The sequence below is a fragment of the Sphaeramia orbicularis genome, chromosome 22 (assembly GCF_902148855.1).
Source record: "Sphaeramia orbicularis chromosome 22, fSphaOr1.1, whole genome shotgun sequence".
NCBI lineage: Eukaryota > Metazoa > Chordata > Actinopteri > Kurtiformes > Apogonidae > Sphaeramia > Sphaeramia orbicularis.
The window spans coordinates 38,388,793-38,402,566 of NC_043978.1; the positions used below are offsets into that span (position 1 = coordinate 38,388,793).

The following is a 13,774-nucleotide window of genomic DNA, read 5'->3' on the forward strand; positions in this document are numbered from 1 at the left end:
GAAATAGACTGTCAGTTTCAATGGTGAAGACTGAGTTTCAGGTCAGATTGAATTTTAAAATACCATGCCATGAATTCAAGACATTTGTTGAAGAACAGAGGTCACTGATAGCTGCAGCAAAGGGAAACACAAAATATAAACGGAAGACCAGGTAAGAAAATGATTACATCCAGATGGCCTATCTGACGGTTTCCCAGGAGCCACAGTAAAAGACATCAGTGAGAAAATTCATGACACACTAGAGGTGCACTCCTCTGTCCATACAGTGATGGTGCATGTCGGCACCAATGATGTTCCCCGATGACAGTCAAAGCTTTTAAAGGTGGATTTTCTAAACCTTTTCAAAATTCTGCGCCAAGCAAGGGTGAAATGTTTCATATCTGGTCCTATCCCTACAATTGGCCGTGGGTATGGCCACTTCTCCAGGCTCCTATCTCTGCACATATGACTGTCATCCTCCTGCCTGGCTCACGACATGGTGTATATTGACAATTTTAATCTTTTCTGGAATCGAATGGACTCGTTTAATAAGGATGGACTACACCCAAACTACAGGGGAGCACACTTTCTCTCCGCAAACATAAACTTTTATTTGGCACTGTGCCAGGACTCTCTGTGCACATCCCTGTCCACAACATCCACATCCTCGCAGCCTCTGGACTGACTTCAGACCTCATCGGAGTTAGATACACTGACACACTCACTCTATTCCAGTCTATATAACACACAAATCTAAAAGAAAGAGGAATGGTGGTAGGTCCATAAACTTAAATCATCTTGTGCCCCTGCGCATGCACGGAACCCTGGAGAACAATCCATCAGTGACTTTTAAAATGGCAGTCTTAAAAGTGAGATCACTTTCAAATAAATCGTTTGTAATTAATGGCATGACAAATGACAAATCTCAAGAAAAATTGTAGGAAAGCAGAAAGAAAATGGTGCAAGAATAAAATCACAATCAACTAGAAGCACTCGGAGAGCGCAGACCTCCGCCAAGGCTGATCAGTGGCCCCCTCCGTGGGCCCCCCCACCCCCGATCACCACCAAAATTTAATCATTTCTTCCTTATCCCATTTCCAACAAACCCTGAAAATTTCATCCAAATCTGTCCATAACTTTTTGAGTTATGTTGCACACTAACGGACAGACAAACAAACAAACAAACAGACAAACAAACAAACCCTGGCAAAAACATAACCTCCTTGGCGGAGGTAATTATGAAATTTACAGGGAACAACTTAAAAACTACAATAACTGTCTGAAGTAAGAAAGACTCTCATACTTTTCCAAACTTATAAATGACAACCGCCATAATCCACAGCTCCTGTTTTCTCCATTTAGCTCAGTAATTAACCCCATCTTCAACAACAGTGCTCCTTCAAAACATGCCTAACTGGGATGAGTTCATAAGTCACTTCACCAGTAAAATACAGTCTATCAGGTCAGACCTGCTGCAGCTACAGCCAGGCAATGTTTTTATCTCAGATCCACTGGTTTTATCTGATACTGTGGAGAATTTTGCCCTGGTTGATGCTAATTGTCTTAACAAAATCATTTTACAGCTAAAAACAACCACTTGCTTTTTAGACTCTATTCCCACATCTCTTTTTAAATTGGTTTTTACATTTTTAGATCAAGATGTTCTTAATATTCTAAATTACTCATTGCAGACAGGGGTCTTTCCAACAGCTCTTAAAACCGCCATGGTCAGACCCCTTCTCAAGAATCATAAACTGGACCCCTCCCTTGCCAGCAACTACAGACCTGTGTCCAACCTGCCGTTTTAAGTAAAATTTTAGAGAAAATTGTTTTTAACTAGATCAGCGATTTTATCATTTCTAACAACATTTTAGAATTTTATCAATCTGGTTTTAGAGCGCACCATAGCACAGAGACGGCACTGGTTAAAATTTTAAATGACATTAGATCCAATATGGACAACAAAAAGCTTGCCGTCTTGGTCCTGTTGGATCTTAAGGCAGCGTTTGACACTGTGGACCACTGCATTCTTTTAGACAGATTGCATACCACAGTTGGTCTGTCTGGGTCTGTTTTTAACTGGTTTGAATCATTTTTAACAAACAGGGATTTTTATGTTAGTATTGCAGAACACTCATCAAAACGGTGCAAAATGGAGTGTGGTGTTCCCCAAGGGTCAATTTCAGGTCCAACCCTTTTTAACCTTTATATGCTGCCTCTAGGACAGGTCATCAGGAGACATGGCATTAACTTGCATAGTTATGGTGATGACACTCTGCTTTATATTGTTGTGTCTCCTGATGACCTTAGTCCCCATTGACACCCTTTTAAATTTCATTTTAGATATTAAGACCTGGATGGCAGCAAACTTCCTCCAGCTCAACCAGGGCAAAACCGAGGTTTTAACTGTTGGTCCTGAGGCTCAGAGGGAGAGGCTCAAAGCTGAGCTCCAAACCCATTCACTCGACTCTTCTGAGAGGGTTAAAAGTCTGGGTGTTTTACTTGATTGTGAGCTTAGCTTTGAGCCACACATAGGGTCTGTCACCAAAACAGGTTTTTATCATTTAAAGAATATTGCCAGAGTAAGAGCCTTTCTCTCTTGAACCAGTGCAGAGACTCTGATACATACATTTGTCACAAGTCGCATTGATTATTGTAACGCTCTCCTTTCTGGTCTTCCTAAGAAGACCATTGCACAGCTGCAGCTGCTCCAAAACTCAGCAGCCCGACTGCTGATGAGGACCAGACAGAGAGAGCATATCACACCAGTGCTCAGGTCTCTGCACTGGCTCCCTGTGAGCTTCGGCATCAATTTTAAAGTGCTTTTATTGGTTTCTAAAACTCTTAATGGTCTTAGCCCTATTTATTTATCCAATTTGCTTTTAATATATGAGCCCTCTCAGACCCTCAGGTCCTCAGGTAGTAATCTTTTAACTGTTCCTAGAGTCCACTCCAAAACTCATGGTGAGGCCTCATTCAGCTTTTATGGCCCCATACTATGGAACAGTCTACCTGAGGACCTGAGGTCCACTGCGAGTGTTCATATTTTTAAAAGTAAACTCAAAACTCATCTTTTTAGTTTAGCTTTTAATTAAACTCTTACTTAAACATTGCTTCACTTTGTTGGTTTTATTTTTAGTTGCAACTGCGGGACAGTGGGGGGTTTGATGTGAAGCACTTTGTGCTACATGTACCATGTATGAAAAGTGCTATACAAATAAAGTTTGACTGATTGATTCATTGACAGATGCATTAAGTGTAAGAGCCTATGTGATGCCAAAGTATGTTAAAGGAAACTCTAATGTCATCCCTTTACTCATGTGTATGTCGTATCATCGATATGTCCAGGTCTTTTGTCAGACACAGGTGGCAACCCTACTCAGGTGACACAATGCTAGACCTTGTGCACAACTGGTAGAACTGGGTTCATACAATGTTTTATCAGATCACTATTTTCCTTATCATTGATAGTGAACATTGGAAACACTTACTCCATTGAAATTGTTCTTCAAGGTTACAAAATCCATGTAGGTGGAAAGTACACTGAATTGGCCAAAGTTCTTTTCCACCCATTGTCTGTCATCATTTATAGATCCAACACATGAGAAACCTGGACAATAAAACACAGAATGTTAAAAATGAACATGCCATGCCATGAAATACATACAGGCAATTGCAGTTACAAGTAGATATGGACACGCCAATCTATTGCTGTTTCGACTGTCATCAACTTTCCTGCTCGAACTACATTCATGAAGGTGATGACTAATGTTTATGTGTTTATGTATGGATGTGTCTAATAATGTGAGTACAGGTCAGCTGAGCTGCTAGCTCTAGAGCTAAATCTAGTTCAGTACACTGCCAAATATCTTGGCATGTTGGCATGAAATGTTCTGTACTGAGCTGTGTTTGTCTCCAATGATAGGTATGTGCAAACGATAAACTATAATTAATTTATGTCAAGTTTATTGACTTAAATTTGATGTTTAGTTTAGCCGGTTGGCACATAACAAGTTAGCAAAAAACAAACAACAAAGAACACAAATAATAACAAATAATAAATATCAGATTTTAGCTAAATTGCTGTTCTAAACATAAGCATCATTATTGGCAAGGATTTCAGTTTTTGTTACCTGAAGAAGAATGTCTCCTCAGATAGTCTTTTGCAAATGAAAAAACGTATTGGGTTTGCCTCATGGTGAGGTGGATAAAAACGTTGTTGCACCCTTGTACGCTGTAGGGGAAATTTTTAATTCAGCAAAGTGGAGAACCAAATAACTGGAAAAACAATTATGATCAACATGACAGACTTTTTACTCACATTTCTTGATAGGAGTCACAAGTGATATTTCTTGGGATAATTTCAAATGTTCTTGAGTTAATGCTGGGGAGGAACAAAGGTAGGTAGACCTGGAACCACAATCTGAATCCCTCAGCATTCAGCATGTGGAGTTTGGGGCCAAGTGCCATTAGCGTCAGATTGAAAATAGTGTCTCTGATTCTTGGTTCAATGGTTGTCAGGTTTTGCTAGGAAAAATGAAATAATTTGTTAGTGCATATATATGAATATTCATAGATATTCTTTAGGGAATGTGGCATGGAAAAAGTTCAGCCACTTAATTCCGCTACCCTTGCATTTTAGTCTGCTCATGCAGTTCTCTCATTGACCAAGAGTTATGGCCAAACTAGGTTTTTGTGAAGTCACTATGATGATTGACCTTAAACGAGCAAAATATAATCACTTGATCTTTTTGTCAAACTTAACCTCTGTTAAATTTGACAAAATCCCCCAGAGTGTTCCTGAGATATCACCTTCACAAGATTTGACAGATATGAAGTCATTGTAAGCTTGGCGTTTGACCATCAAAATTTCTTCTTAGGATCAGATGACTTCAGTTGGCCCCCAGTCCACTGCTATAAGTTTGTTTTTAAGCCATTTGAATGTCTGCGAATTAGAGCCTGACCGATTAATCGTCCGATTATAGCGTATCACCGATTAATCAACATCGCCCAATATGTAGCCGATGTATTAACTTTTTTGCTGTGCGGAGATTCTGTCTCCTGTGCGTGTGTGTGTGTGCTGCCCGGAAAGTTAGGGGAACAGTAAAGCGAGTTAGTTTGACTTTCACTCCTGCTCGGACAATGATGCTACCACCCCCACACACACAATCAGATAATCACGGAGCTACACCCCCCACCGCTCACGCGCTCTTACAAGGATGGACTGCTAATACCCCCCACCCCCCCCCCCCCCCCCCCCCCCCCTGGCGAAAATTACGGATGATGCTAAATTACATGTCTTTTAGTATCAAAAAATATAATGATCTAGAAGAGTGACTGCCACATTGCATAACCTACTAGTACTAGAACCCAAAGAAAGTGCTTTGGGATATGGAAACAGAATATAATGATTTTTATGATCAAACTCATAGTTGGTAGTAAAAAAAAATGGAAAAGCATTTCTGATTAAAATACTCACATTGGCTGCACCATTAACAAATTCGCCAAAGAACGATGCAAGATGCTCAATATCAGATGATGAAGTGAGATCTGTGAAAATAAGCCTCACAAGGGTTTCATTTGACAGGTTGGTTGATTCAAGAAGAAATTCAGCCTGTTGTCGGGCAGAAAGGTCAACTACTGCCACCTAACAGACAGAAAAAAAAATGTTTTTTACAGATTGCATGTTTTAAAGTACATTGCATCAAGAGATATAACATATTGTAACTCAGGGTGGAAATACATTATTAAACTTTATGAACAAGAATGAAAAGTACTGGTCTAAAATTGAAAATTCTACAAGTGAAAATTCTTTGTTTGAAAACTGCTAAAATGAAAAATTGATTTCAATAATGACATATCCAGAAAAATTTCAGTAATCTAATAACTCAAATTCTACTGATACACAGTATGACTAATATGAAAAGTAGAATAATCCAGTTTGTTAACGACAAAAACAGTTATAACAGAGTTCTGTAGTAGAATTAAAAAAAACAGGGTAATAGCAATAAATAAAAAACTATTTATAATACTATGAAATTTAAAGGAGACTGTTGAAATACATTACTTACCTCAGACAGATTGAAGAATCTAAACTCAGAGTAGCTTATGTACTCAGAAAACGGACCAAAATTTTCATCCACCCATTCATCATCACTCAGAATCCCTTGCCTACAAACTAAAGTATATGCTTAAAATTAGTGTCCTTGGAATTTAAATGATTTTGTTACAATTTCAAGTCCTTGGGCGAGTCCACCGATGCTAAGGGCACAGTTTACTGTGTCAGCCTTACCTGGTGTATTAATGACACTGGCGGAGTTCTTCAGGTAGCGCAGCAAAACATCTGCCATTTGTGGTCGTGTAGGTGAAGGTATGTCAGAGAAAACCATGGCCAATCCTTGCACACTGCCGGAGGGGGGGGATACAAACATTCTCAGCAAACAGCTACCGTAACATTGCTTACTGTACAGCAATCAAGTGGTTTTGCTGGAACCCTGCAACTCACACGACACGGTAGTTTGTGCAGTTTAGGTGTGCGGTTGTGTTCTCCAGCATCTCTGGCGTGAGACTTGAGAGGACAACAGTCAGTCTTAGGGTAAACCACTTAATCCAGTCGTCTCGCCGGAAGCCAGGGAATCTGCCTTGGAGGATGGTAAAGGCCCGTTCCATTGCACGGTCTTTTGCAGGACGTTGAAAACTGGGCACCTGTCAAAGGATGACAGCAGAAGATATGAACGACAGGCACGTTTCACACTGGTAATAAACAAGTCACAAACACACGTATTTACTTATGTAAATACTACGACTGATTGAAAGCCAGAGACAGACTCTCTTCAACGCGTGCTGAGGAGCAGCCTACCATTCCGTCAGCTGTCAGCTCTGAGAAGAATTTGTCCATGTTGTCTACAGCGTCGCCATCCTCAAGCCGGTCAAACACACGGTCAACCAGCCCTGTGTCATTCAAGGCCCCTGAGGTCAGCGTCAGCTGTGCCACCTGGGTAGGAGTCAGCTCTGACAAGGAATCCACCTACGCAAGGAAATCAGGATGAAATCAAACAGCCACAACCGCAAAAGTGCCGGTGCATGTTTCAAGCTGGGAGATGAATTCTACAATTGCAATTGTCACTTACGCCGGAGAAATTGGGATTTAGGGCTTGCAAATCCTGCAGGGTGGCAAAACCAGAGAAGCCGCCCAAGTTGGCCTCCAGCCACTCTCTACTGCTTGGGTAAAATGAGACGCAGCCAGGATCTGCAAAGAAAATGTGGCGGGGGGGCATGGGCAGGGAGTTACCAATATATACTACTGCAACTACTGTCAAATCAAACATTAGCGCCTGCCTTTACCTGATGAATCGTTTCTGGAAAGGAATGGCTGGATGAAATAGGTGAAGACTGCCCTCTGTCCTTCTCTGTCCATGAGTGGCCTTTGCTGACTGAACACCTGGATGCTAAAATGGAAGAGTAGGTTTTAGACATCCGTTACAAAACCCTGGGCGTTTTTTTCTGCAGTCCTCTTATGAGCTGGAGCAGCATATACCAAATTTGCTTACCTTCTCCGGTAGGCAGAGCAGCTGAAATCCTTGGTGCTCAGGCAGAAGAGGAAGTTGGCGGATGGAGAGGCCAAAAACGGTAGAATCTTTCCCTGGAAGAATCTCCCGACAAAGGTCTCATTTTGCAGTTGCGTCTGGTTGAACTTGTCAATGCTCACTTCTCCAAGAGCCTCAAGAGCCTGTGACAGGGATGGCTTGCTGGTGTTGGTGGCCTAGGAACACAAAAGAAAAAAACAAACAAAAGCAAAACAAAAAAGAAAAGCAAAAAAACAATCCTTTAGTTTAGCTTGATGCAAACTCTACTCAGAGGCACCAGTTTTCTGGAATGGTAATACAGCCTTTACCATGGCAGAGAATAGTTCAAGAGCCTGGTCGAGTACAGAAGAAGCTTTCTGGAATAAAAGCTTCCAGACCTCCACTGGGTATGTCGATGGGCTTTCTGTCGAGCATTCCAACAGTGCCGCCAGGTTGCTGGCTGTGAGATTTGAAGCCTTGGAAGAAAGGAGAAAACCAAAGAAAGAGAATGGCTCTCAGAGCTTACGGAAATGTCTTTCACTGTGGTCCTGCAACAATGGCCCAATCATTTATAGTTTAAATAAGGCAAGCTTACCGAGGAGCAGGCATGCTCCAGGATGGTAAAGTTGCACACGGCCCCAGATGACTGGCCGGTAGACAGGATTTGTTCCAGCTGCGATCTGAGGCAAACAACAACGAGACATGTTTAGAGCCGGCCTCCTATTGTGCTGCAAGTCCTGCTATCGCTGCCGCTACTCAAAACAGTGATTCACCTACCTATCACCCTCAGGACAGATGAGAGCCTCTGTGAAAAGACAATATTCGTACATGAAAACGTGTGCCTTCAGAACACATTGTTGATATCACATTTCAGACATCTCATGCTCTAAACTTACCATCCACTGCAGTGTCTTTACACTGAGAAAGAGCAAAGCATAAGTGTTAGTCTTGCGGCAAAGCCTGACAAACCTTAAGATACTTAAAGGAGGCACACTCAACTACTTTTATGTGCCAAAAGGGTTCCCCGTAAACTGCAATTGAAACTGTATATCCATGCAATACCCTCAAATGAATTCTCTTACCACAAATGAGTCCGGAATCGAGCAACCTATACCAGAGTAGGAGTGAAACAAAAGCACAACGTCAGTACAGCTATCGCGGCAGTAGTTGTAATCTACTTTTCTGAAAAAGTTTGTCAGCAGAGTGTCTTGCCACGCACGTGGGAAATTCTCCTCCAGTGACTGCACGCTTGCCCTCACGTCGGTCGTCTCAGACAGCGGCAGGGATTGCGCACTTTGCCGAAGACCGGTGACACTGACGGAGGAAAAGCGGTCATTTTTTGGTGACTTGTCTTGGTTTACGCCATTCAACACCCAAACTAGCTCTTTCCTTCAAAGATGTTTTTGCTTACATTTCTGTGTAGGATTCACAGCTGATATTTCTTGGAATCAGGGCCACGAAGCTGGGGCGGAAGCTGGCCAAAACAGGAACCAAGTAGACCTGGCACCACACGCCCCAGTCTTCAGGCTCAAAGCCTGCAAGTTCAGGAGCAAGCGCTGTCAAGGTCATATTCAAGATGGTGCCTCTTACTTCTGCGTTTTCGATGAAGGTGATATTTCTCTGAAAGGGAAAGGGTTCAGGATTTAGTCCGGGAGGGTATTTTGCCTTTCTCAGATCAATGCACAACATGAGGATGAGCTCGCTGATATTTCGTGCGATCGTTTCTATCACAGCTATAGCATTTTGAGTCACCTCTTGTCCCCTTGCTGACTTTTGCTGAAATTCGATTGAGCCCAGGAAATTTGTTGGGCGTGGCCTAATTGTCAGCCAGTTCCGTGATAAGTATGATAATCGTGGACTTAAGGATTCACCTGCTTGGCAGTGTCTGAGAAGGCCTGGAAAAACGCTCTGAGGTCGTCGGTATCATTAGACGCTGCCAGTTTTCCAAACACCGCCTTCACAATGGTTGGATCTTCCAAAGCGCCACTCTCCGGATCCAGGATCAACTCAGCCTGTTGGCTTGTTGTCAGGGCGTCCACAACCTCCACCTGTGTGACGGTGCAAAAAGAGCAGACACATGATCTGCTTCTTGCTTTTCACATACAAAGTCCGCCTCTATGTGCAGACTTTCCAGTTGCGAACATGGCGCTGTCGCTTTCAGGGCAGAGTGGCGGTGAAATGTGGTACTTACCCCGGAGATGTTGAAGAATTTAAGCTCAGAGTATGTTATGAACTCAGAGAATGGACCGGTGTTTTCTTCCACCCATTCAGCATCAGTCAGAATCCCTTGCCTGCAAACTAAGGTGCATGAAACGATATTAGCATCCCTACAACTTTGCAAGCCCATACACCTATATCTGTGTGCATCTATTTTTGCATATATTCTGCATAACCTTCTTTTTGTGTTGCGCAAGCAACAAGTCAGGTGTGGGCGTTCTGCTCAGTGCAGTGTCGAGGCATTTTGTTACAATTTCAAGTCCTTGGGCGAGTCCACCGATGCTAAGGGCACAGTTTACTGTGTCAGCCTTACCTGGTGTATTAATGACACTGGCGGAGTTCTTCAGGTAGCGCAGCAAAACATCTGCCATTTGTGGTCGTGTAGGTGAAGGTATGTCAGAGAAAACCATGGCCAATCCTTGCACACTGCCGGAGGGGGGGGGATACAAACATTCTCAGCAAAAAGCTACCGTAACATTGCTTACTGTACAGCAATCAAGTGGTTTTGCTGGAACCCTGCAACTCACACGACACGGTAGTTTGTGCAGTTTAGGTGTGCGGTTGTGTTCTCCAGCATCTCTGGCGTGAGACTTGAGAGGACAACAGTCAGTCTTAGGGTAAACCACTTAATCCAGTCGTCTCGCCGGAAGCCAGGGAATCTGCCTTGGAGGATGGTAAAGGCCCGTTCCATTGCACGGTCTTTTGCAGGACGTTGAAAACTGGGCACCTGTCAAAGGATGACAGCAGAAGATATGAACGACAGGCACGTTTCACACTGGTAATAAACAAGTCACAAACACACGTATTTACTTATGTAAATACTACGACTGATTGAAAGCCAGAGACAGACTCTCTTCAACGCGTGCTGAGGAGCAGCCTACCATTCCGTCAGCTGTCAGCTCTGAGAAGAATTTGTCCATGTTGTCTACAGCGTCGCCATCCTCAAGCCGGTCAAACACACGGTCAACCAGCCCTGTGTCATTCAAGGCCCCTGAGGTCAGCGTCAGCTGTGCCACCTGGGTAGGAGTCAGCTCTGACAAGGAATCCACCTACGCAAGGAAATCAGGATGAAATCAAACAGCCACAACCGCAAAAGTGCCGGTGCATGTTTCAAGCTGGGAGATGAATTCTACAATTGCAATTGTCACTTACGCCGGAGAAATTGGGATTTAGGGCTTGCAAATCCTGCAGGGTGGCAAAACCAGAGAAGCCGCCCAAGTTGGCCTCCAGCCACTCTCTACTGCTTGGGTAAAATGAGACGCAGCCAGGATCTGCAAAGAAAATGTGGCGGGGGGGCATGGGCAGGGAGTTACCAATATATACTACTGCAACTACTGTCAAATCAAACATTAGCGCCTGCCTTTACCTGATGAATCGTTTCTGGAAAGGAATGGCTGGATGAAATAGGTGAAGACTGCCCTCTGTCCTTCTCTGTCCATGAGTGGCCTTTGCTGACTGAACACCTGGATGCTAAAATGGAAGAGTAGGTTTTAGACATCCGTTACAAAACCCTGGGCAGTTTTTTTCTGCAGTCCTCTTATGAGCTGGAGCAGCATATACCAAATTTGCTTACCTTCTCCGGTAGGCAGAGCAGCTGAAATCCTTGGTGCTCAGGCAGAAGAGGAAGTTGGCGGATGGAGAGGCCAAAAACGGTAGAATCTTTCCCTGGAAGAATCTCCCGACAAAGGTCTCATTTTGCAGTTGCGTCTGGTTGAACTTGTCAATGCTCACTTCTCCAAGAGCCTCAAGAGCCTGTGACAGGGATGGCTTGCTGGTGTTGGTGGCCTAGGAACACAAAAGAAAAAAACAAACAAAAGCAAAACAAAAAAGAAAAGCAAAAAAGCAATCCTTTAGTTTAGCTTGATGCAAACTCTACTCAGAGGCACCAGTTTTCTGGAATGGTAATACAGCCTTTACCATGGCAGAGAATAGTTCAAGAGCCTGGTCGAGTACAGAAGAAGCTTTCTGGAATAAAAGCTTCCAGACCTCCACTGGGTATGTCGATGGGCTTTCTGTCGAGCATTCCAACAGTGCCGCCAGGTTGCTGGCTGTGAGATTTGAAGCCTTGGAAGAAAGGAGAAAACCAAAGAAAGAGAATGGCTCTCAGAGCTTACGGAAATGTCTTTCACTGTGGTCCTGCAACAATGGCCCAATCATTTATAGTTTAAATAAGGCAAGCTCACCGAGGAGCAGGCATGCTCCAGGATGGTAAAGTTGCACACGGCCCCAGATGACTGGCCGGTAGACAGGATTTGTTCCAGCTGCGATCTGAGGCAAACAACAACGAGACATGTTTAGAGCCGGCCTCCTATTGTGCTGCAAGTCCTGCTATCGCTGCCGCTACTCAAAACAGTGATTCACCTACCTATCACCCTCAGGACAGATGAGAGCCTCTGTGAAAAGACAATATTCGTACATGAAAACGTGTGCCTTCAGAACACATTGTTGATATCACATTTCAGACATCTCATGCTCTAAACTTACCATCCACTGCAGTGTCTTTACACTGAGAAAGAGCAAAGCATAAGTGTTAGTCTTGCGGCAAAGCCTGACAAACCTTAAGATACTTAAAGGAGGCACACTCAACTACTTTTATGTGCCAAAAGGGTTCCCCGTAAACTGCAATTGAAACTGTATATCCATGCAATACCCTCAAATGAATTCTCTTACCACAAATGAGTCCGGAATCGAGCAACCTATACCAGAGTAGGAGTGAAACAAAAGCACAACGTCAGTACAGCTATCGCGGCAGTAGTTGTAATCTACTTTTCTGAAAAAGTTTGTCAGCAGAGTGTCTTGCCACGCACGTGGGAAATTCTCCTCCAGTGACTGCACGCTTGCCCTCACGTCGGTCGTCTCAGACAGCGGCAGGGATTGCGCACTTTGCCGAAGACCGGTGACACTGACGGAGGAAAAGCGGTCATTTTTTGGTGACTTGTCTTGGTTTACGCCATTCAACACCCAAACTAGCTCTTTCCTTCAAAGATGTTTTTGCTTACATTTCTGTGTAGGATTCACAGCTGATATTTCTTGGAATCAGGGCCACGAAGCTGGGGCGGAAGCTGGCCAAAACAGGAACCAAGTAGACCTGGCACCACACGCCCCAGTCTTCAGGCTCAAAGCCTGCAAGTTCAGGAGCAAGCGCTGTCAAGGTCAAGTTCAAGATGGTGCCTCTTACTTCTGCGTTTTCGATGAAGGTGATATTTCTCTGAAAGGGAAAGGGTTCAGGATTTAGTCCGGGAGGGTATTTTGCCTTTCTCAGATCAATGCACAACATGAGGATGAGCTCGCTGATATTTCGTGCGATCGTTTCTATCACAGCTATAGCATTTTGAGTCACCTCTTGTCCCCTTGCTGACTTTTGCTGAAATTCGATTGAGCCCAGGAAATTTGTTGGGCGTGGCCTAATTGTCAGCCAGTTCCGTGATAAGTATGATAATCGTGGACTTAAGGATTCACCTGCTTGGCAGTGTCTGAGAAGGCCTGGAAAAACGCTCTGAGGTCGTCGGTATCATTAGACGCTGCCAGTTTTCCAAACACCGCCTTCACAATGGTTGGATCTTCCAAAGCGCCACTCTCCGGATCCAGGATCAACTCAGCCTGTTGGCTTGTTGTCAGGGCGTCCACAACCTCCACCTGTGTGACGGTGCAAAAAGAGCAGACACATGATCTGCTTCTTGCTTTTCACATACAAAGTCCGCCTCTATGTGCAGACTTTCCAGTTGCGAACATGGCGCTGTCGCTTTCAGGGCAGAGTGGCGGTGAAATGTGGTACTTACCCCGGAGATGTTGAAGAATTTAAGCTCAGAGTATGTTATGAACTCAGAGAATGGACCGGTGTTTTCTTCCACCCATTCAGCATCACTCAGAATCCCTTGCCTGCAAACTAAGGTGCATGAAACGATATTAGCATCCCTACAACTTTGCAAGCCCATACACCTATATCTGTGTGCATCTATTTTTGCATATATTCTGCATAACCTTCTTTTTGTGTTGCGCAAGCAACAAGTCAG

General features: G+C 43.8%; 1 protein-coding gene across 1 annotated transcript in view; it reads right to left on the minus strand.

Annotated features, from left to right (window-relative positions):
- LOC115413494 (uncharacterized) overlaps nucleotides 1-13,774 on the minus strand; it is a 73,052-nt gene that overhangs the window by 17,273 nt on the left and 42,005 nt on the right. The window contains exons 141-175 of the mRNA XM_030126368.1: nucleotides 13,541-13,647; nucleotides 13,221-13,397; nucleotides 12,761-12,969; nucleotides 12,569-12,663; nucleotides 12,432-12,457; nucleotides 12,246-12,267; nucleotides 12,127-12,154; nucleotides 11,945-12,029; nucleotides 11,679-11,825; nucleotides 11,335-11,546; nucleotides 11,128-11,231; nucleotides 10,914-11,032; nucleotides 10,643-10,810; nucleotides 10,289-10,488; nucleotides 10,075-10,187; nucleotides 9,736-9,842; nucleotides 9,416-9,592; nucleotides 8,956-9,164; nucleotides 8,764-8,858; nucleotides 8,627-8,652; nucleotides 8,441-8,462; nucleotides 8,322-8,349; nucleotides 8,140-8,224; nucleotides 7,874-8,020; nucleotides 7,530-7,741; nucleotides 7,324-7,427; nucleotides 7,110-7,228; nucleotides 6,839-7,006; nucleotides 6,485-6,684; nucleotides 6,272-6,384; nucleotides 6,051-6,157; nucleotides 5,459-5,626; nucleotides 4,301-4,506; nucleotides 4,113-4,213; nucleotides 3,471-3,589 (exon numbers count right to left, since the gene is read on the minus strand). Of these exons, the coding sequence (XP_029982228.1) occupies nucleotides 3,471-3,589; nucleotides 4,113-4,213; nucleotides 4,301-4,506; nucleotides 5,459-5,626; nucleotides 6,051-6,157; nucleotides 6,272-6,384; nucleotides 6,485-6,684; nucleotides 6,839-7,006; nucleotides 7,110-7,228; nucleotides 7,324-7,427; nucleotides 7,530-7,741; nucleotides 7,874-8,020; nucleotides 8,140-8,224; nucleotides 8,322-8,349; nucleotides 8,441-8,462; nucleotides 8,627-8,652; nucleotides 8,764-8,858; nucleotides 8,956-9,164; nucleotides 9,416-9,592; nucleotides 9,736-9,842; nucleotides 10,075-10,187; nucleotides 10,289-10,488; nucleotides 10,643-10,810; nucleotides 10,914-11,032; nucleotides 11,128-11,231; nucleotides 11,335-11,546; nucleotides 11,679-11,825; nucleotides 11,945-12,029; nucleotides 12,127-12,154; nucleotides 12,246-12,267; nucleotides 12,432-12,457; nucleotides 12,569-12,663; nucleotides 12,761-12,969; nucleotides 13,221-13,397; nucleotides 13,541-13,647 (4,325 nt within the window). The remainder of the gene's footprint in view (nucleotides 1-3,470; nucleotides 3,590-4,112; nucleotides 4,214-4,300; nucleotides 4,507-5,458; nucleotides 5,627-6,050; nucleotides 6,158-6,271; nucleotides 6,385-6,484; nucleotides 6,685-6,838; nucleotides 7,007-7,109; nucleotides 7,229-7,323; nucleotides 7,428-7,529; nucleotides 7,742-7,873; nucleotides 8,021-8,139; nucleotides 8,225-8,321; nucleotides 8,350-8,440; nucleotides 8,463-8,626; nucleotides 8,653-8,763; nucleotides 8,859-8,955; nucleotides 9,165-9,415; nucleotides 9,593-9,735; nucleotides 9,843-10,074; nucleotides 10,188-10,288; nucleotides 10,489-10,642; nucleotides 10,811-10,913; nucleotides 11,033-11,127; nucleotides 11,232-11,334; nucleotides 11,547-11,678; nucleotides 11,826-11,944; nucleotides 12,030-12,126; nucleotides 12,155-12,245; nucleotides 12,268-12,431; nucleotides 12,458-12,568; nucleotides 12,664-12,760; nucleotides 12,970-13,220; nucleotides 13,398-13,540; nucleotides 13,648-13,774) is intronic.